Source organism: Sinocyclocheilus grahami, unplaced genomic scaffold, assembly GCF_001515645.1.
Source record: "Sinocyclocheilus grahami isolate Dianchi unplaced genomic scaffold, SAMN03320097.WGS_v1.1 scaffold183.1, whole genome shotgun sequence".
Classification (NCBI taxonomy): domain Eukaryota; kingdom Metazoa; phylum Chordata; class Actinopteri; order Cypriniformes; family Cyprinidae; genus Sinocyclocheilus; species Sinocyclocheilus grahami.
The window spans coordinates 557,751-578,164 of record NW_015505362.1 but is presented as its reverse complement, the minus strand read 5'-3'; the positions used below and the strand labels follow the sequence as shown (position 1 = coordinate 578,164).

At 35.7% G+C, this 20,414-nt stretch overlaps 2 protein-coding genes across 2 annotated transcripts in view; one reads left to right on the top strand and one right to left on the bottom strand.

Moving 5' to 3' along the window:
* Positions 1-1,566: 1,566 nt before the first annotated feature.
* On the top strand, positions 1,567-9,915 carry LOC107594446 (UTP--glucose-1-phosphate uridylyltransferase-like). The gene is made up of 8 exons (XM_016284500.1): positions 1,567-1,970; positions 2,573-2,700; positions 3,611-3,718; positions 6,473-6,658; positions 7,584-7,717; positions 8,614-8,974; positions 9,563-9,667; positions 9,743-9,915. Exons 1-8 carry the CDS (start codon positions 1,955-1,957, stop codon positions 9,848-9,850), a joined length of 1,146 nt encoding a protein of 381 aa, XP_016139986.1. The 5' UTR covers positions 1,567-1,954; the 3' UTR covers positions 9,851-9,915.
* A 1,728-nt stretch (positions 9,916-11,643) lies between these two features.
* The window catches only part of LOC107594444 (spastin-like), an 8,867-nt gene continuing 96 nt past the window's right edge, over positions 11,644-20,414 (bottom strand). Inside the window, exons 2-14 of the mRNA XM_016284499.1 lie at positions 18,556-18,639; positions 18,103-18,186; positions 16,078-16,158; positions 15,826-15,989; positions 15,581-15,712; positions 14,811-14,886; positions 14,636-14,727; positions 14,463-14,542; positions 14,342-14,384; positions 13,176-13,255; positions 13,014-13,084; positions 12,884-12,924; positions 11,644-12,350 (exon numbers count right to left, since the gene is read on the bottom strand). Coding sequence (XP_016139985.1) covers positions 12,225-12,350; positions 12,884-12,924; positions 13,014-13,084; positions 13,176-13,255; positions 14,342-14,384; positions 14,463-14,542; positions 14,636-14,727; positions 14,811-14,886; positions 15,581-15,712; positions 15,826-15,989; positions 16,078-16,158; positions 18,103-18,186; positions 18,556-18,639 — 1,154 coding nt within the window. The 3' untranslated portion in view covers positions 11,644-12,224. The remainder of the gene's footprint in view (positions 12,351-12,883; positions 12,925-13,013; positions 13,085-13,175; positions 13,256-14,341; positions 14,385-14,462; positions 14,543-14,635; positions 14,728-14,810; positions 14,887-15,580; positions 15,713-15,825; positions 15,990-16,077; positions 16,159-18,102; positions 18,187-18,555; positions 18,640-20,414) is intronic.

Here is a 20,414-nt window from a genome sequence, read left to right as displayed (position 1 = left end):
ATACACTAAATAAAGCACTCTCCGTTGGATAAAAACATACAAGAAAAAGGTAAAACACAAGTAAAAAAAATATATATATAAAAAATTTGAACCCTTTCCAACAATGACTGTATGATTTTGAGATCCATCTTTTCACACCGAGGACAACTGAGGGACTCATATGCAACTATGCAGAAGGAAAAACAATGCATTAAGCCGGGGGATGAAAACTTTTGAACAGAATGGAAAGCTGACAGATGACCGGAGACACAATTAAAATGACACAAATTTTAAGAGACTTTGTTTCGGTAAAACGTTTTTAACAAATCGTTTTCACTTTTCACTAACAATTCACTTAACCCACACACAAAGGGTCAGTAAACGAGCGTTCTAGCCAATGACTGTATGATTTTGAGATCCATCTTTTCACACCGAGGACAACTGAGGGACTCATATGCAACTATGCAGAAGGAAAAACAATGCATTAAGGGATGAAAACTTTTGAACAGAATGGAAAGCTGACAGATGACCGGAGACACAATTAAAATGACACAAATTTTAAGAGACTTTGTTTTGGTAAAACGTTTTTAACAAATCGTTTTCACTTTTCACTAACAATTCACTTAACCCACACACAAAGGGTCAGTAAACGAGCGTTCTAGCCTCTACTGTAAAACCAAAGTGGCCTATGTAAGCTCATTGTAAAATTCTAATGAACAGGATTCACAAAGTAACGATTTAGAAAGGTTCAGTAAACGAATCTTTTGAGTGTCCAAAATTTTTAAGATTAGAGTCTTTAAATCAAAATCCAAACGAATGCAGCATATGGACCCAATAACGCGTTCTACTGTAGCTGAACGTTCCCTGACACCATACCAGAAACGAACTCCAAGCGCGTTCTAAGCGTTCAACGCTCAGGACGGAATGGAAGTATGAGGTTCCATTTGTGTCAAAATACAAAATGTTCCATTTGTGTCAAAGTTTGCCCACTAGGCATTTACTATAGTCCTGTGAACATTCATTTGTAATTATTGTACTTCGTTTTGTACTGTGAGGTGAATTTGCAGACGGTTGCTAAAGCAGCCTAGTCGAATATGAAATGTGAAACTAACTTTACAGTGCTGATGAAGGTTATGATGACAAAACAAGACGACATTAAGCACGACAGAATAAGACGACAGAACAAGATGACAGTTAGGACAACAGAACAAAACGACAATAAGGACGACAGTAATTAAATGACAGAGAAAAAGCAAGCAGGATGACAGATTAAGACGACGTCAACAGACAACATACACACGTACATATACTGAATTACCTGAACAAGTAGGCAATGACTGTAGACAAAGACAAATGTATAGTACAAAGCAGTCGACTCATTTTTGACACAAATGGAACCTCATATGAAAGAACGCATCTTGCTCAGCAGCGTCCAGTTGGTGCTGTATACGTGACAAAAGCGATGGGAAGTGACTAATAGCCTAATTCACTTGCCACATACATACAGTGTCTACAAACGTTGTTCACCGTTTCTGGACTTATTTACTTTTTCCGTGACGTGACGGGTGGGCAGTGCTGGACTTTTCTGTCTCTCTCTCTGCGCATCTCCTTCAGCGGTGCGTTACAAAGCCCTGATCGGGTGTCCTGTACATGACACGACAGTCTGTGAATCTGTCTGAAATCTCATCTGACTTCAGAGAGCCGAGGCTGTAGTACACAGGGTTTGGATGCTGGGAGCCGGTTGTACTGTTTTGAACACTAAAGTTTTAGTAGCTTTTCTTTATTAGTAGATCATTCTGAGGTACTCAAAGCATCTTCCTCTACATTGATGCAGTTGTAGTTGTACTAGTGCAAAAGAAGAAACTTTTCAACAGTATTAGCTTTGTGATTCGGACCTTTCTGGACTGCTGAGTTCAGTTCAGGATTGATATATACTGGTTTTTAAGTCTTGAGAGCTGTCAGAAGTTTTTTAATCATGTCTTTTGTTGCTGGTAAGTGGTTCCTTCATAGCCTTGCAAAAAAAGTACTGTAGTACACCAGTCAACATTTGGAATATGTATTTGTTTGTTTTGTTTTTGAAAGAAGTCTTATGCTCACCAAGGCAGCATTCGTTTAAACGAAAATACAGTAACCAGTCATAATGTGATATTATTTTAAATGTAAAATTGTAATAAATCTAATTATTAACTATTTTCTATTTAAATATATTTTAAAATGTAATTTATTCGTGTGGTGCAAAGCTGAATTATGTCACGTGATCCTTTAGAAATCATTCTAATATGCTGATTTGCTGCTTAATTATCAAGTAATATTGGTGCTCAATTATTATAGTACAGTAATAGTAATAATAGTTCACAATTTTACTGTTTTTATTGTATTTTTTGTCAAAATAAATACAGCCTTGGTGAACATAAGCGATTTGTTTAAAAGACATTCTAACTATTCTAACTGAAGTATTTAAATTATGTGCCAGTTACCAAAAAGCATGGTGGAACAGAATAGTCTCAAGAATTAATGACCATTTGCAATGTCGTCACAACGTTTAAGGTTGTTGCCAGTAATGTTTTCTTTCCCTGTGTTTGCATGTGTGTAGATCTGTATAGAAACAGTCCTAATGCAGGGATGGCGGAGTTTCAGGAGAAGCTGAGATTGCAGCATGAGAACTCCATGCTCACAGAGCTGGAGAAGCTCCTGACCACTGCCAAGCCATCAGAGGCGGAGGTAAGACCCTTGCCCCGCAAACTATGTGCTCGGCTGAGGTGACAAACACGTTCCAGTGGTGCTTCTGTCCTTGACTCCATGTATCTAACCCCCTGCTCACGTATGTACCACTTGACAATTTTAAAGCCATTAGATCAAACACATTAAATCCATTTTAGAATTAGTATGAATGCATATTTTGGTACATGCATTTTAAACTGGATTTTAAAAAAATTATCAGAAGACATTGTTATTTGTCATTGACCCAATAATGTTTGCTTATATAATGGAAAAACTAATTTGAAAATAAGCTGAGTCTTATGCACAGAATGGAAAACAGTATCATTCATCCAAGTTTGAGATGTTTATTCACAATGAAACTACTCTTAATGTGAGCAGTTACGGCACACACATTATGCAGTTAGTCTCATTAATGAGTTTTTATGCAGCGGCCAATGAAACGGTGAGCTAACGAAGGAGGTGTGTGTTAATTACAGCCTATCGTCCCATGATGCATCGCCAGAAGGTTTAGTCTAAAGGTTAAAGGAGACTCTTGAGAGTATTAATTATTCTTGTATGCGGCACAGCGTTATACATGGTAATTAGGGGTTCGATTAATCACACTGACATGTGTTGATTCAGATTCAGCTCTAAAGCATTTACTTAATTTAATAAACCTTTAACTAAAAATAAAGTATTCCAGGTTTAATACAAGTTAGTTACAAGCTTCCCAAAACCCTCACAAATGTTTAGCTTTCACGTGTGACTCATTTTGATTTGGTGATTTGAAATAGAAAGACTCTTCTTCACTATCGGCCCTGAAATAATAAACATTATATTGAACTTCAGGATGTACTGTAGAGCTGAAGGTAAAAATGGATGGAAATTGTGAAAATTTGATCTGTAATATGGTTATTTGTGCCTCTTGCAGATCTCCAGGAAGGACTTTGAGGGCTTCAAGAAGCTCTTTCACCGTTTCCTTCAGGAGAAGGGGCCGTCTGTTGACTGGGCCAAGATCCAGAGACCACCCGAAGGCTCGGTGAGACCAAACGAGTGCTTGATGCCTTGTGTGGCTTCTAAGGATGATTTATAAAGAATTTGAAATTAAAATATAGCTATAAAAATAGATATTTTTCAGCAATATTGCATATATTATTACAGCGTAATGTTTTAGCAATATTTTAAATTCGTGAAAAGAGTCATTAAGACAGACAGTTTGAACTTTTAATATATTTTTATTTTTAGGACTATATTTGAAAAGAAAAACAATTTCAAAACAAGATTATCAATCCCAATTGTACCCCCTTTAATATATATATGTGACCCTGGAGCACAAAACCAGTCTTAAGTCACACAGGTATATTTGTAGCAATAGCCAAAAAAACATTGTATGGGTCAAAATTATCGATTTTTCTTTTATGCCAAAAAATCATTAGGATATTAAGTAAAGATCATGTTCCATGAAGATATTTTGTAAATTTCTTACCGGAAATAAATCAAAACTTAATTTTTGATTAGTAATATGCATTGCTAAGAACTTCATTTGGACAACTTTAAAGGCAATTTAGATTTTTTTGCACCCTCAGATTCCAGATTTTCAAATAGTTGTATCTCAGCCAAATAGTGTCATATCATAACAAACCATACATCAATGGAAATCGTATTTATTCAGCTTTCAAGTGATGCATAAATCTCAATTTCGAAAAAATTTACCCTTTTGACTGGTTTTGTGGTCCAGGGTCACATATTTAATAATTAATCTGTAAATCAATTGGATATACAGTTGAGGTCAAAAGTTTACATAACTGCAAAATGTTAATTATTTTACCAAAATAAGAGGGATCATTCAAAATGCATGTTATTGTTTATTTAGTACTGACCTGAATAAGATATTTCACATAAAATAATGATCCACAGCTGTGTTTTTTCTTTAGTGATAGTTGTTCATGAGTCCCTTGTTTGTCCTGAACAGTTAAACTGCCTGCTTTTCTTCAGAAAAATCCTTCAGGTCCCACAAATTAGTTGGTTTTCCAGCATTTTTGTGTATTTGAACCCTTTCCAACAATGACTATGATTTTGAGATCCATCTTTTCACACCGAGGACAACTGAGGGACTCATATGCAACTATGCAGAAGGTTTAAACGCTCACTGATACTCCAGAAGAAAAAACAATGCATTAAGCCTTTTAAGCCTTAAAACTTTTGAACAGAATGGAGATGTGTACATTTTTCTTATTTTGCCTAAATATCATGTTTGTTCATTTAGTACTGCCCTTCAGAGGCTACAGAAGATAGTTACATGTTTCCCAGAAGACAAAATTAGTTAAATTTACCCTGATCTTCAAATTAAAAAAGATTTCACCCCCCTGCTGATACATATATAACCCAACTCTAAACCTACACATACACGTATTATATATACATATATTTTATATATATATATATATATATATATATTTTATATATATATATATATATATATATATATAATATTTTATTTTATAATAGTTTTAGATTAGTACACTTAAGGTGTACATTACATATAAAGCAATTCAACTGCACAGTCCTAGACAGATGTCCTTTTCAAACCATTATTACCTTATAAAATACGACATATTTTATCAGTATAAATTGTTTGAAGGACTGGAGTAACTTTCCTATCACCACATACACAAAGCCACTGAATAGCGAGAAAGGGTGAGCGGAGAACGTGCATGTGTATAAGCGGTTTATCAAGTCCATGACATTTCCCTGTTGATCCCCTCCCCAAATAACCCACGGCCCCTCTGCAAATACCCCCACACTGAAGGTTAGACTATGAATAGCACAGCACTTCCAGCATCCCACAACCTTGGCTGACATTTCTTTTCAACCAGCCGTTGAGAAACTCATGTTACAGCACATAGTAAAGCAGAAAGAATGATCTGAAATCAACTCCAGTAGATCGAGAGTCATCAAACCCATTACGAAATAAACATCACTGCTGCATCTAGATCAGCTCTGAATCCTATAGCATAATTCTCAAAGGTTCTATTTCAGTCCCCATCCGTGGAAGCGCTCATTGGATGGATGCTTGATCGGTCAGCTGATATTTGTGTGTGTCATTTTCTCAATAAATAAAATGTAAAATGCAACATGTAGTTTAGTTGTAGGTTTCTGAGTCATTGACCTTTTTGCCTTCACAGCAGTGAGATAATTCAACAGTTGCTGCTGTGATGAAACTAGGACGACTGCTTTACACAATTGTAGTTCATGAGTTCAGTGTGTGTGTGCAAGGTCTGCATCAGTTGCAGGCAGGAAGCTGTTATCAAAAGCAGTACACCCAAATCCAAGAGATCAGATCAAATCAGCTCATAATTCATGCAGAAGAATGCTGTTTGCAAGGCTCTGTTTCAGTAGCTCTCACAGTTTTCTGCTCTTCATGTCAAGGTTAATGCCTTTGCTAGATAGGAGAAATTTCGAGTTTGAAGGTCCATCAGCTCTGCTCGGGTTGACTGGAGTAAATAAACCCTGCACTAAAAAAATGAAACCGCAGTCTTTCTCACCTTTGCTCTGATTAAACTGGGTGTCCTGTCATCTTCATAAAGGGTTTCCTTTAATAAAACCAGACTGTAGGCCTGCAGTACATTTCTAATCAAGTGAAAAGTGTGTAAAAAAAGCACACTTCAGATAATTAATTTTCTTGACTCCACACAAGGTTTCTGTATCCTGAGGGAGTGATTAATAATGCGTCTGTGTGTTTCCTATATGGTGTACTGCTATATAAATCATGCGTGTGTATTGCACTCAACAGATTCAGCCCTATGAGAAGATCGAGTTGAAGGGTCTTCCTGCTGATGTGGCGTCCAGCCTTAATAAACTGGCTGTGGTGAAGCTCAATGGAGGTTTGGGGACCAGCATGGGCTGCAAAGGACCCAAAAGTCTCATCAGCGTCCGCAACGAAAACACTTTCCTGGACCTGACCGTACAGCAGATCGAGGTATTACATCACACACATTTCCAGCGAAAACCTCTGATGAGATTGTCATGTTTTATAGATTTTTTTTAGAGTGTAAGTCTCTTACACTCACCAAGTTATTATAGTTTCAAATAACTGTTTTCTATTTGAATTCAAATTCATCTTCAGTGTCACGTGGTCCTTCAGGAATCATTCTAATAGGCTCATCTGCTGCTCAAAACAATGGCTTTGAATAGAAATCTTTTGTAACATTATAAATGACTTTACTGTCACTTTTGATGCATTTAATGCTGAATGAAAGTAATTCCTCTAAAAATCTTATTGACCCCAAACCTTTGATGTATGTGGAGTTGAGCATAAGTAATTATAATTGAACATTATAGTTGATAATCTTCAGAACAGTGGATGATGCATCAAGTACATGGGTTTAGACATTTCTTTTTGGCTTATATATGATCCGTGTAATATGAGGTAAGACCGTGTTTGCAGTTTCAGACCTTGGTAAAGGTTTCCATCTGTGTCAATGACTGTTTACCCCAAAGTTGTGTAATATCAGGTTTTTTCCACATGACGAAATTGAAGGCATTTAGAAGAATATCTTGAGAAATACTATTTTATGTAATATCTATGATACACCCTTTACATTAAAATGGGGATCAAATGCAGGGCTCTGCAGTGACGTGACTATTTACTGCACAACCTGCACACAAACACAAACAAGCATTTTGCATTCTTTGTTTATGAGTTTTGAGAAGAATGTATTTTAACATCCAGACTTGTTTAATTAAGCATCTTTTATGCAATCATATGCTTTAGTGTAATGGTCATACAGTAAGTTACTGAAGATATATCAGTTTACAGTCATTTATTTAAGAAAAAACATGAATTTCACCAGAATATTTCTGTATCAAATGAAAGACCTTGTGTGAATCTCTCTCTCTTTCAGCATTTGAATAAGTCGTATAATGCAGACGTGCCACTGGTGCTGATGAATTCCTTCAACACAGATGAAGACACCAAGAAGATCCTGCAGAAGTACACGCATCACCGCGTCAAGATACACACCTTCAACCAGAGCAGGTACACACACGCTTCTCAGCATCCTTATCTAGGACAGAGAGCAATATGAACGTACCGTACTTTATGGAATAAACGTCAGGTTTTTTATCATCTGAAACATGCTATGACTTATATATATAAAGCCATTAATGTCAAGCGTGCAAAACATGTGTAGAATGAGAGAGGTACATGAGTGCAATTTTATTTATATTTCACATTTCCTACATGCCAGTCCTTTCAGTTGTGCTTTAAATAAGTTCATTTAGGCTTGACATTTATAATAAATGTTGTTTAAAATGGTTAATATGTTTGTTTTATACTTACATTTTTTCATTCTTGTTCATATCTAAATTAAATTTAAAGGATTTGTTGTGGAGTGACAGGAACTAAAATGCATGATTATAATGTGTGTAAATGTTTCAGGGTTGTTTTATTTTAACCAGTATTTTACATTATTTCTGAACGTTATAATAAAATGTGACCTATACACTGATGTGACATATCTGCAATTTTTAGCCAGCGTGACTTCTGGAAAATATTGTACGTGTATGTTATCAAGTTAAGTATTTTAGTGGAGTGTTAATGGAACAAAAGTCATAAATCTTTTTGTTTCAGTGCTTTTTTTTCTTTTTTTAATATAAAATGTTATATTTCAGATGCAAAACATTTAATGGCAACGTAAAAAATAACTTGTGGTATATTGTAAAAATTACCCCTAAATATTACATATATTGAAATATCCAAAAAACTGTTAACTCGCTTTTGGGAACATCAATCCTTACAATAAAACATCAGTAACTGAGGTATTAATATTTAAAGATTGATTCACCCATTTCTTGCACACTTCTGCAAGCTGTTAGTCCACAGCTTTGACTGCTTTTCCATTGTCACCTCGTCTGTTTTCCTGTCCTGTGCAGGTATCCCAGGATCAGTAAGGAGTCTTTGTTACCCGTGGCCACTAACATGGGCCTGACGGCTGAGAATGAAGAGGCCTGGTACCCACCCGGGCACGGAGACATCTACGCCAGCTTCTACAACTCCGGCCTGCTGGACAAGCTGATCGCAGAAGGGAAAGAGTACATCTTTGTGTCCAACATTGACAACCTGGGCGCCACGGTGGACCTGCACATCTTGAACCACCTGATGAGCCAGCCCAGTGACAAACGCTGCGAATTTGTCATGGAGGTCACCGATAAGACACGAGCTGACGTGAAGGTGAGTGGAGCTACCATGCTAATGTATCGCTCGTGTCATTCTGTGGGGTACAAAAGTAAAGGAGCATGAACATTCTTCAAAACTGATCATTTTATGAGTTCAGATTGATTTCAACCACTTGCCAAAGTGTACTTTTTGAAAACGTTTGGTCAGGTAGGTAAACTACTCCATGAGTAAAAACTGATTTATAGAAGAAATTAAACTTGTAATTCTTATTGAAAGCAACACTGACACTGTTTTTCATGTTTAATACAAATTAAAATATGCTTTGATGGCACCTATTTTTTTGTGATGTGGCATGGCAGGTCAAATCAAAAGACATCACAGGCCAATTTTGGGCATCTTAACTGCTGTTTTCTCACCGCTGTATTTTCGTTGTGGGTCATTCCATGTCAACTCAACCAGAGGTGCTGAGGTCCCAACAACTTTACATTTTGCCAGCATTTTTTCTAAAGAAAGATAAACATGTATAGTGAAGAAAGCCAAAATAGTATGTCACGGATGTGTATTTACTGAGTAATCCACTATTTTTAAGATTTCAAAATGAAAATTTTCACCTGAGATTCGGAGCCAAATTACAGGGGGTTTAAAATGACTTCAGAAAGATGGCAGCATCGTAATGTTACTTTTACATTTTTTTTTACTTTCTAGGTTCGAGACTTCCTGAAAAGGTTTGAGAGCATCCCAGACATGCTGGAGCTGGATCACCTGACTGTATCAGGAGATGTCACCTTCGGAAAACAAGTCACACTCAAGGTATGAACGTCTGATTTTGTGAGCGTTTACACGCATCATGTGTGCATATTGTGACTCGTTGTTTCTGTACAACAGGGAACGGTTATCATTATCGCTAATCATGGAGACAGAATCGACATCCCGGCCGGAGCGATGCTGGAGAACAAGATCGTTTCAGGAAACCTGCGCATCCTGGACCACTGAGGCCTTCACAACTGAACTACAACCACATCCATCATTTTACCTGGACATTTACATGTGTGTGTGTGTGGAAACATGTCAGATATGAGTGACAATCAAAAGCCGTCCAATTAGCGTTAAAGGGTTAGTTCACCCAAAAATGAAAATTAGCCCATAAATGACTCACCCTCAGGTCATCCTAGGTGTATACGACTTTCTTCTTTCAGATGAATCCAGTCGGAGTTATATTAAAAATGGTCTTTGATCTTTCAAGCGGTTTCATGGCACTCAGCGGGTGTTGCATGCATCAGTCCAAAAGCAGTTAAATAAAATGCACCCACCCACAAAAAAAAGTGTCTCACACGGCTCCGGGGGGTGAACAAAGGCCTTCTGTAGCCAATCGATGTGTTTTTATAAGAAAAATATCCATATTCAAAACGTAATAATCACTTTAATGTAGCTTGTGCCAACAGTTGTACACTGTCTGAAAGAAGAAAGTCATATACACCTAGGATGCCTCGGGGGTGAGTAATTTATGGGCTAATTTTCATTTTTGGGTGAACTAACCCTTTTAAATGTATGAAAACAATCAGAATTTACTGTAAATTGTTTTGACAGTGAATTTTACAAATGGCTGTATAATGGGTTTTTAACAATGACTGGTTTTGCTGCTGTGTAGCTCACTCAATATACCAACACTGAAGACAAGTGTCAGAGGATGGAAACAGGAGACGCCCCTTTAAATAATGATCTGTTCACTTTAAGACAGAAATTAAAGTGTTTTTGATCTTCAAAATGTTCCTTATTTCAAGTGATTAGAAAAGCGCTAGAATTATAATTATATTAATGATTAATTACGTCTATATCATAAATATTAAGGAACACTTTTATTTTACAGTGTGCTTGTGACACATACTTACTACATGTAATGTTCACTAACATTAAATGCAAATGCATTATTACATACACCCCTAAACCAGATCCTAACCCTAACCATAAAAGTACATGTAGATAATTATTACTCGGTATTACTTAAATGTAGAATTACACTGTAACAAGGCCGTGGTAATATAAAGTGTAACCAAATTATATTTTATTTATATGATCATTTTAGTTTTGTTTATACAGGCACTTTACTAATGAATCAAATTGTTGCACAGTGGCTCAGTGCATTCTTAAATCAATTATTAAATTCTAAATTATATTATGAAAATATTTTTTTTATTATAAATTATCATTTTAAATGTTCATTTTTTATGTGCACTTTTCAAATGAATCAAATTACATGTAGATAATTATTACTCGGTATTACTTAAATGTAGAATTACACTGTAACAAGGCCGTGGTAATATAAAGTGTAACCAAATTATATTTTATTTATATGATCATTTTAGTTTTGTTTATACAGGCACTTTACTAATGAATCAAATTGTTGCACAGTGGCTCAGTGCATTCTTAAATCAATTATTAAATTCTAAATTATATTATGAAAATATTTTTATTATAAATTATCATTTTAAATGTTCATTTTTTATGTGCACTTTTCAAATGAATCAAACTTAAGCACAGCAATTTTGCCATTAATGATGATATAACTTTCAAACTATTTCGATTATAAAAGTATATTTTATTTTTATATTCTATAAATATGATGCATAATTTCAGATTTTTAACCTTTTTTTTTTTTCAATGTAAAACAACACCGTTAGTACATGTATACAAATCTGTTAAGCACTTGAATCAAATCGTTTCCCAAATACTGCAAACCTTATAAAATTCAACATTATTAAAGACACAGCAGACTAGAAAAACATCTGTACATGGAGCAACATCATGACTTTAGTTCTAGCAGAAGACATTCACATACAGTCTCAACTGATGCCCCCTAGTGCCTGCAAATGGAAAAAAACATGAGGAGTGCTGGTCATTCCAAATACACATGCAGTCTGAACGGTTTCCAAGCAGGAGATCAAACAATACATTCTTTAATCGTTCATTTATCAACGGAATCCCTATTTGATTGCTATTTGATTGACTTCAGCACATCACACCGCCATTTGAGGATTTGATTTATCTGGATACATGAATCAAAAACAAATCAAGCAACAAGATAAGAGAGGAACAAATGCATCTAGAACACCACAGACGCCAAGTGCTTTATCATTCACACACCAATCAAGGGGAAGAATTAGAAACCAAATGTTTCTTGGTTTTGTAGAAAATGTTTTGTCATGCTTTGCCATCCACATGGTCTTGAGCTCTGGTGTAATTCAGTCAAAGCAAATCTTAGCCTGAGCTCCAAACGACTCAAAAGCAAAGTCGTAGAAAAGACAAAATTATACAAAAAATGTTTTTGTTATTCCAAGTCTTTAGGAAAAACCCTTCTTGCGTGTCGGTGTCATACGGCTGTTGTGTCTCCGTACTGTCTGTTCCAGCGGACGTACTGATCCAGCGTTTGAGGACTGACGCTCCGCTTTATCCTCTTGAGCGAATCCACAAAATCAGAGAAACAGATGTCCCTCATCTGAACAGAAGAAAGACAAGAACATGCTACATGGTATGTTTAAAAATAGTATGTCAATTTTAAAATGAATGAATTTGAAATAGAACACTTTGTATAAATAAGTGTTTAATCAGCGAGTGGCGCCTAGTTACCATCTTGGAAGTTTTTTCAAATTTTTGTATAAAAACATTTGCTGTTATACGGAAAAATAGGAATGAATATTTAGCTAGCTCATATTTATGATTTACAGGGGGAAAAAAATACATCAAATGAAGTTCTAGCGACAGCACATATTTGTGTTTTGTTTTTGGTTAACTATCCCTTTAAGAACAGATTTAATATCAGTGTTGTTAGTAAACAAAAAATTCAACAAACTATAAAATGTTAAGTGAAAAGGTGAAATACAATAAAATAGTATATATAAAACCTAGGCAACATTTCTCATTTGCATTTAGTTTAACTTGTACTAAAATCAAAAATTATTATTTATTTTTTTTAAATAATATAATAGGCATCTAAATTATGTTAATATAACACTGCTTAATATTCTCTACCTTATCGGCTGGCATGTTCCTCACTTGTTCAGGCCTCAGCTCTGTGTTGAGAAAGAGCAGCAAAAAGTCCACCTCTAAACCAAATGTCTTGTATACTTGAATAAAATATCTGCATGAAGTATGAATGTACCTCGTATAGGACCAAGAGCAGCGTCTTTAGCCAGCGAGGTCAGATCACTGCCGGAGTAACCCTCCGTCATCCTGAAAACACACCGCACAAATAAAATGACCCAGCACTGATAGTCATTAGTCTCAACGGCATATTCTACAGAAATATGGAGCTGTGTTTTACCTGGCTAACTGACTCAGCTCTTTCTGAGGTAAAGTGTTTCTGTGTTTGCTGAGGAGGTTCTTGAGCAGCTTCAGACGAGTCTGAAACACACACACACAGTCAATTAGTGTCTGTGTTCAATGCTAATTAACTGGAAAACCAAAACGAGTAGTGAATAAGATGCAGTTGAATTTAAGGAGGTAGGGATCAAATGAAATTCAAATGACTGTGGTATAAAACTAGTTCTGTCAAACGATTAATCGCATCCAAAATAAAAGTTTTTGTTCACATAATACATGTGTACTGTATTTATTATGTATACATAAATACAAACACATGCATGTATATATTTAAGAAAAATATGTTGTTTATATATGAAATATATTTATATATAATATAAATTATATGAATAGAAATATACATGTAATTATTTTCAAAATATATACTGTATGTGTGTGTATTTATATAGACATAATAAATATACACACAGTATACCCACATATATTGAGTAAACAAAAACTTTTATTTTGGATGCGATTAATCGTTTGACAGCACTATATAAAACATTTAATCTTTCAGTCAATTAGTCATAAATTTACAGAAAAACACCAATGTATGAATTATTAATACCAATATTAATATATAATACGAATAATCAATGAGTAAAAAAAACTAAAATAGAATTATTACCACTACCTTTCAAATACCTTTTGAGTATTTTTTTTTTCTTTTTGAAGAAATTAATACTTTTGTTCACCAAATATGCATTAAATTGATATGTAAAGACATTTATAATGTTGCCAAAGATTTCCATTTCACATAAATGCTGTTCTTTTCAACTTTCTATTCAAGAAAATGCTGGAAATTCAGCTCTTCCGTCACAGGAATAAATTGCATTTTAATATATTTTCAAAAACTTTGCAATAATGTAATACAATATTACAGCTTTTACTGTAATTTTTGAGCAAACATGTGAGTTTAAGACTTTTCAGTAACATACCGATCCTAAACTTTTGAATGGTAGTGCATGTGTGTACATATTTGTGTTTAATAAAGTACCACCCATGTTATGAACCATGGCCAAATATGATGTCCATGACAAATATTTCTTGACTGAATAAAAATTCACAATCACGATTTAAAAGAGACCCGATAACTTCTGCCCAGCCCTGGTGTGAACACAGTACCTCCTCTGTAGGTAAAGCCACATAAATGCGTTTAGCGAATCTCCTATGAGGAAAAAAACACATTAGAGAATGTAATTACAAAGTGTTTGAAAGTAAGTGTGCGACTGCAGGTCAACGGTACCTAAGAACTGCCTCATCAAGCTCCTGAGGCCTGTTAGTGGCTCCCATCACTAACACTCGGTCATCTCCTCCTGACTGCACCTGCAACACACACACACACACACACACACACCAGGAGCGTCAGTCACCTGTGATCAGGAATGATGAATTTTCAGATAGAGTTCACACACTTACTCCATCAAACTCGATGAGGAACTCTGTTTTGAGTCTTCTGCTGGCGTCATGCTCGCCCTCTCTTCTCTCACACAGCAGACTGTCAATCTCATCTGCACCACATTCACCATTAATGATGCATTTACAGAAACACACCACTTCTGAAACATGAATGAGTCTGAGTGACAGTTCTCACCGATGAAGATGATTGACGGCTGCAGTTCCCTAGCAACCGCAAACAAAGCCCGAACCAATTTCTCGCCCTCTCCCACCTAAACACACACACACCACAACATGAATGAGTGTTTCTTAAGACCGAATAAAAGCGAGTGTAATGCACGGGTTATTATTGCCTTTATAAAACGCCATCAACTGTAATATGATTAGCAACATATATGAACAGTTGCATTTATAATTAACAATAATATTCAGCATATCAAATATATCAAAAAGAATATCAAAATTGTTTTGGTCATTTTTGCAGAGTAGCAAAAAACTGCTTTTCAAAATGCTGGACAAGCAAAGTTATGAAAAATGACAAATGGGATATTGTTAGAATCCACTTAAACTGAGGAATGTAATGACAAGAAAACATTTTGGACCATATTTTGTATGTTTTTGTGGTGATATGTCAAAGAGTTTATAGCGTCAACAGAAAAAGTTAACACAGATCTGGCCTGTTTTTGGAAACGTGTTTTTTGGTAACTGTATTGAATATCAAAAATCTTTTTGGTCATTTCTATGTAGCTCAGTTTCATATATATATATATATATATATATATATATATATAAAATCATGTATATGCATTATTTTAATAAAAACATGCATATCAATATTTACATGCATACTTTTTCTAAACAATTAACATACAAAAGATTTCTGACAATTCTGACAAAAACAGTGATGCATTAAAATATTTATATCTGATGCATTTATTTTTAACAGCACTAATGTTACCTGTCTACGATCTCATTGAGGATGAGGCTGGCCAGTTTGCTGTCCACATTTTTAAAGTTCTTCATGTCTTTTTTCCTCTGAGGTGACGCAGTGGCAGTGTTGCTGGTGTTATGTCTGTTACCGGCTCTTGCCGGGGGCCCCTACAAAACAAAACACGACAACAAAGTTCAGCCACAAAACCTAGTGAGACAGCATTTAAAGGTGGCTCGTGGCTAAACGCTACACTATGCAGACGGTCTGATGTCTGACGAACCTTCAGGTTACTCTGAGGGCCGGTCCTGCCACTGTGACCAGTTGAAGGTATGCAGCGCAGGGCAGCAGCAGGGGCAGATTTGGGTGGGTTTTTGGGTCGCACATGGGACTGATTTGTGATTGTGAGAGTGTTCTTCTTTTTGGAAACTGCTCCACTGCCTGCAACTACAAACATATGCTCATACATACACAGAAACATCACTGTAGAGTCTCTCTGATCACAGATCTCCCAGAATCCAAAGCAAACACCCACCTGGACGCAGGCTCCCATTGGAGAAAGACAGGCCTGTGTGATCAGAGCAGCCCTCTGCTGGGGACTTTGAAAGAAGTTTGCCTTTGTGATTGCAGAAAAGGAAACAGAGACAGAGGAAAGAGAGACATTTAAGGGGAAACTAAAAACTCCAGAAAAAAACAAAAACAAAGCAGAACAGAAGCTGTAAGAGGGCGCAAAACATGTCCAAGTTACATTTCACCTCAACATACAAAAAAGAAAATAAGTTAAAGGGGTCATATGATGCGATTTCAATTTTTTCTTTCTCTTTGGAGTGTTACAAGCTCTTGGTGCATAACCTTGTAAAGTTGCAAAGACTAAAGTCTCAAATCCAAAGAGATATTCTTTATAAAAGTTAAGAGTCAACCACGCCTACCTAAAACGGCTCTTTCTAACACGCCCCCACATACCTACGTCACTATGTGGAAATATGAGCGTAATGCCGACCAAATGTGCACACAAAGAAAGAAGGCGTCACTTTTATTCTCGCTGTAGTATTGTTGTTGCCGCTGCCGCCATGTTTTGGAGATGCTGTGTGTTTCGTTGTGAAAGCTAAACTACTTTGTTTGGTCTTCCAAAAGAGGACACGACTAGAAATCAGTGGTTAAGTTGTATTTACAACACTGTTCCAGAACACTTCAACCCAAATATTCAGATGTGTGCAGCACATTTTACGGAGGACTGTTTCCTGATCCTGGGAGAGTAGACTACAATGCCGGCTGTTCTGACTCACAGACTGTAAGTACATTTTTATATTTAAAGAATTTGCCACTGACGATTCAAAAGTGAGTTTTGAGCAGTGTAGAGTAGCGCTTGTTGTTTGTCATTTCTCCGATCACAAATGCAGACAGTTTTATGTTTACGAGGCGTGATGCAACGCAACACATAAAACTCATTCTGATTCTTCTAAAAAAGACAGTATAAATCATTATAATCCGTAATTATGTCCCCACTGGATGCAACAAATGCCTCGTTTGTAATGGGTTTTAATGTTTTTGTCTCGTCGCTTTTTAGCAACATCATATGACCCCTTTAAGTAAACTGAAGTCTATAATTTTATTATTTTATTCTTTATAATTTGTATTTATTATTATTATTATCATCATTACTGCAAAAACAGTATTGTTTACATAATTGTTTGGCCTTAAATTAAATGACAGTAAAATGTCATGAAAATGTCACAAAGTTCGCAAAAAATCTAATCAAATAAAACTAAATAAAATAAACAGTCATTATTTTCTTTGCATTAGCTTTAAATATTTTTTTCTTTTGATTTTGGGGTGACCTGGACATGTTCTTGATTGCTTTCTTGACAGATTCATGCAAGAACCAAAGCAGAAACACAAAGAAAGTGATATATGTTGTGAGAGAAATAAGAAAAGCGCGTGTGTGTGTGTTCTGGTATATATGGTTTATGAGGACACAAATGTGTATAATGACATGGATACTACAACGTAAACATGGTTTATGAGGACACTTCCTGTGTCCCCGTAAAACAAAAGGCTTAAAAAAACATACAAAACGGTGTTTATGAAATTCAAAAATTGCCAGTAGTTTCCTGTAAAGGGTAGGTTTAGGTGTAGGGTTGGGTGTAGGGCGATAGAAAATACAGTTTGTACAGTATAAAAACCATTACGACTATGGCGAGTCCCCGTAAACCATAAATGCAATGTGTGTTTGTGTGTAACAATGGTTGAGTCAATAAAAGGGAAGTGTCTTTTTAAAATGCTTAATCACCTTCCATTTCAATGTGTAGAGGCAACTATAAGTAAGCCCTAATTTCAACACATTTGTTTCCAACATGAAACAACACTTCACCTTTATATGATCAAGCATAAAACTGACTTGAATCATTTAACAATCACACAGAAGCACAGGCAGGCTTTCACAGAAGAGTGCGGCGAACATCCCTCTCCGGAGAGCGTGCAAACACAACAAATGCTCTCATCTCTCAGAAGAGCTCATGAATCAGCAGCACATCCTCGTGCCCTCACTGCATCCGCTTACCCAGAAGCTCCAGCCGGTCTTGGGCCATGGTGAGGTTGTTGGTCATTTTGTCCTGAAGCTTTCTGGCTCTGTCTGCCTTCTCCCCTAAAAGAACCAGATGAAGACTTTCTCTCAAACGTCTTCAGAAGAAAATAAACTGCAGGGTGGAACTTGGGAATTGATTGAGCTTTAAGTGTACTTTAAGTCCGGAATAAACATTAAGAAAGAAAATAGGGTCAAACCGGGCTCACACAACACATCAGGACCACTAGAGATTTTTTACAATAAATGCTGCGATCTTCTTGCAATCACTGTTCAAAAAGTGTAAACCATGAAATTGTTTTAAATGTATTGAAGCATAATACAGGCTGCGTTCGGTCTTGAAATTAAAAATAAAAGCTAGTGTAATCAAAACACATCATCACATAGTTTGTTTACACACTAACGGAAATCAATATGACTGAATCATCTCACCAGCTCCAGTGACCTGGATACAGATGCCTTTCTCCAGCTCAGCGATGCCTTTCCTGTACCACTGCACCGCCTGCTCCTTATCACCTACAACACCACACGCAGAACAGATTAAACACATTACTGACTGTTTTCTATTCTGCAGGGATTATACATACAAAATAATAATACTGCAAGCCTAAACCAACACGCCTGGGTTTCAAAGGAAAACTTTCAGATACAATTAATTTACATTTGCATATTTAGCAGACGCTTTTATCCAAAGCGACTTACAAATGAGAACAATGGAAGCAATCAAAATCAACAAGAGAGCAATGATATGCAAGTGCTATAACAAGTCTCAGTTAGCTTAACGCAGTACACGGAGCAAGTTTTTTATTTTAATCATATAATAAATAAAAAGAAAACAGATAGAATAGGAAAAAAATAGAGCAAGCTACTGTTAGAGGCCTTTTTTGCTTTTGTTAATTGTATAATAAATAAAAAGAAAACAAATAGATAGAATACAAAAATATTAGAGAAGCAAGTGTTATTTATTTTTTTTTTTTTTTAAAGACAACAACAATTGAAACAACAATTCACGTCACAAAATTTTATGGTCAGTCTTGTGTTGTCAGTACTTGATGTTAAAGCTCCAAAAGGAGCTTTAAATTGGAAATATGCTCTTAAAATAAATCAGTACATGCTAAATGTCATGCAGGTCCAACCATATGGCCCTGGGCATGATGGGATTGAGAAACAGCCAATGAAGCTATTGAACAGAGTTTGTTCTTTGTTTTCACTGCTGCCGCTGGCATCTCTCCATGAGACTACAGAGCGAAAAACAACATAACCACATGACGAGTGGAACAAATCTAGATCACAATCTTTTTTTAAATCACATTTAAAAACTAAAATAATAATATTTGTTATACATACATAAAATAATATAAAAAATGGAATATATAAACTAAAGTTTAGAATTTTTGAAATGTAAAATGTTATAAAAATGTAAATGTTATTTTGAAATATTAATATAATTTAAAATAACTCTTTTCTATTTGAAAATATTTTGAAATGTAATTTATTCCTGTGATGGAATTTCCAGCATCATTACTCCAGTCTTCAGTGTCACATGATCCTTCAGAAATTATTTTAATATGCTGATTTACTGCTCAAGAAACATTTCTTATATTTATCACTGTTGAAAACAGTTCCACTTCATATTTTTGTGGAAACACTATACTTTTTTAAGATTATCTGATGTATAGCAAGCTTAAAACAAATAGACTGTTTTTGTAGCAATACAAGAGTTACAAAAACTTTTGATCTATTATATATAACTTTTTTATATAAAAAAAAGTGAACTGTTTTTGAAACCATTGCCATTTCCTCATTAATATTTGATAAGGTATTCAGTAGTCTCTCGCTATACATCTTTCTGTAACTCGCTGCTTTTAAAATGACTGAAAACCTTGGTTAAAAGCGGCTTTACACCAGAGTTTTAGAAGATGTTAACTCAGGGTTAAGTGAACTAAATAAAGCCTTAATCAGAAATAAACAGCAGATGAGAAGTATAATATGCAAAACTGAGCCACTGATTCAGTTCTTAACAGAGCGTCAGAACATGGGACCTCATTTTCCATTCGACTGCCGATGAGGACAATCCCTGTCAACCTGAATCAGGCCTCTCAACTAACTCTACTGACCTCAGGGATCAAGCAGCACCACGTTCTACTGACCGCAAAGACAGCTCTGGGTCCCAGAAGAGATGAGTGATCTGGGATCAGATTTTGGATGTCAGCCAGCCGTGATGAAGTGGGACCCACTTCATCACGGCTGGCTGACATCCAAAATCTGATCCCAGATCACTCATCTCTTCT

What these genes read in the sequence shown, in the direction of transcription:
- LOC107594446 (XM_016284500.1), top strand. An exon ending in TGGGGTACAAAAGTAAAGGA is followed by an intron (nt 8,975 to 9,562) that starts GCATGAACATTC and finishes TTTACTTTCTAG; the next exon opens with GTTCGAGACTTCCTGAAAAG. An exon ending in GAAAACAAGTCACACTCAAG is followed by an intron (nt 9,668 to 9,742) that starts GTATGAACGTCT and finishes TCTGTACAACAG; the next exon opens with GGAACGGTTATCATTATCGC.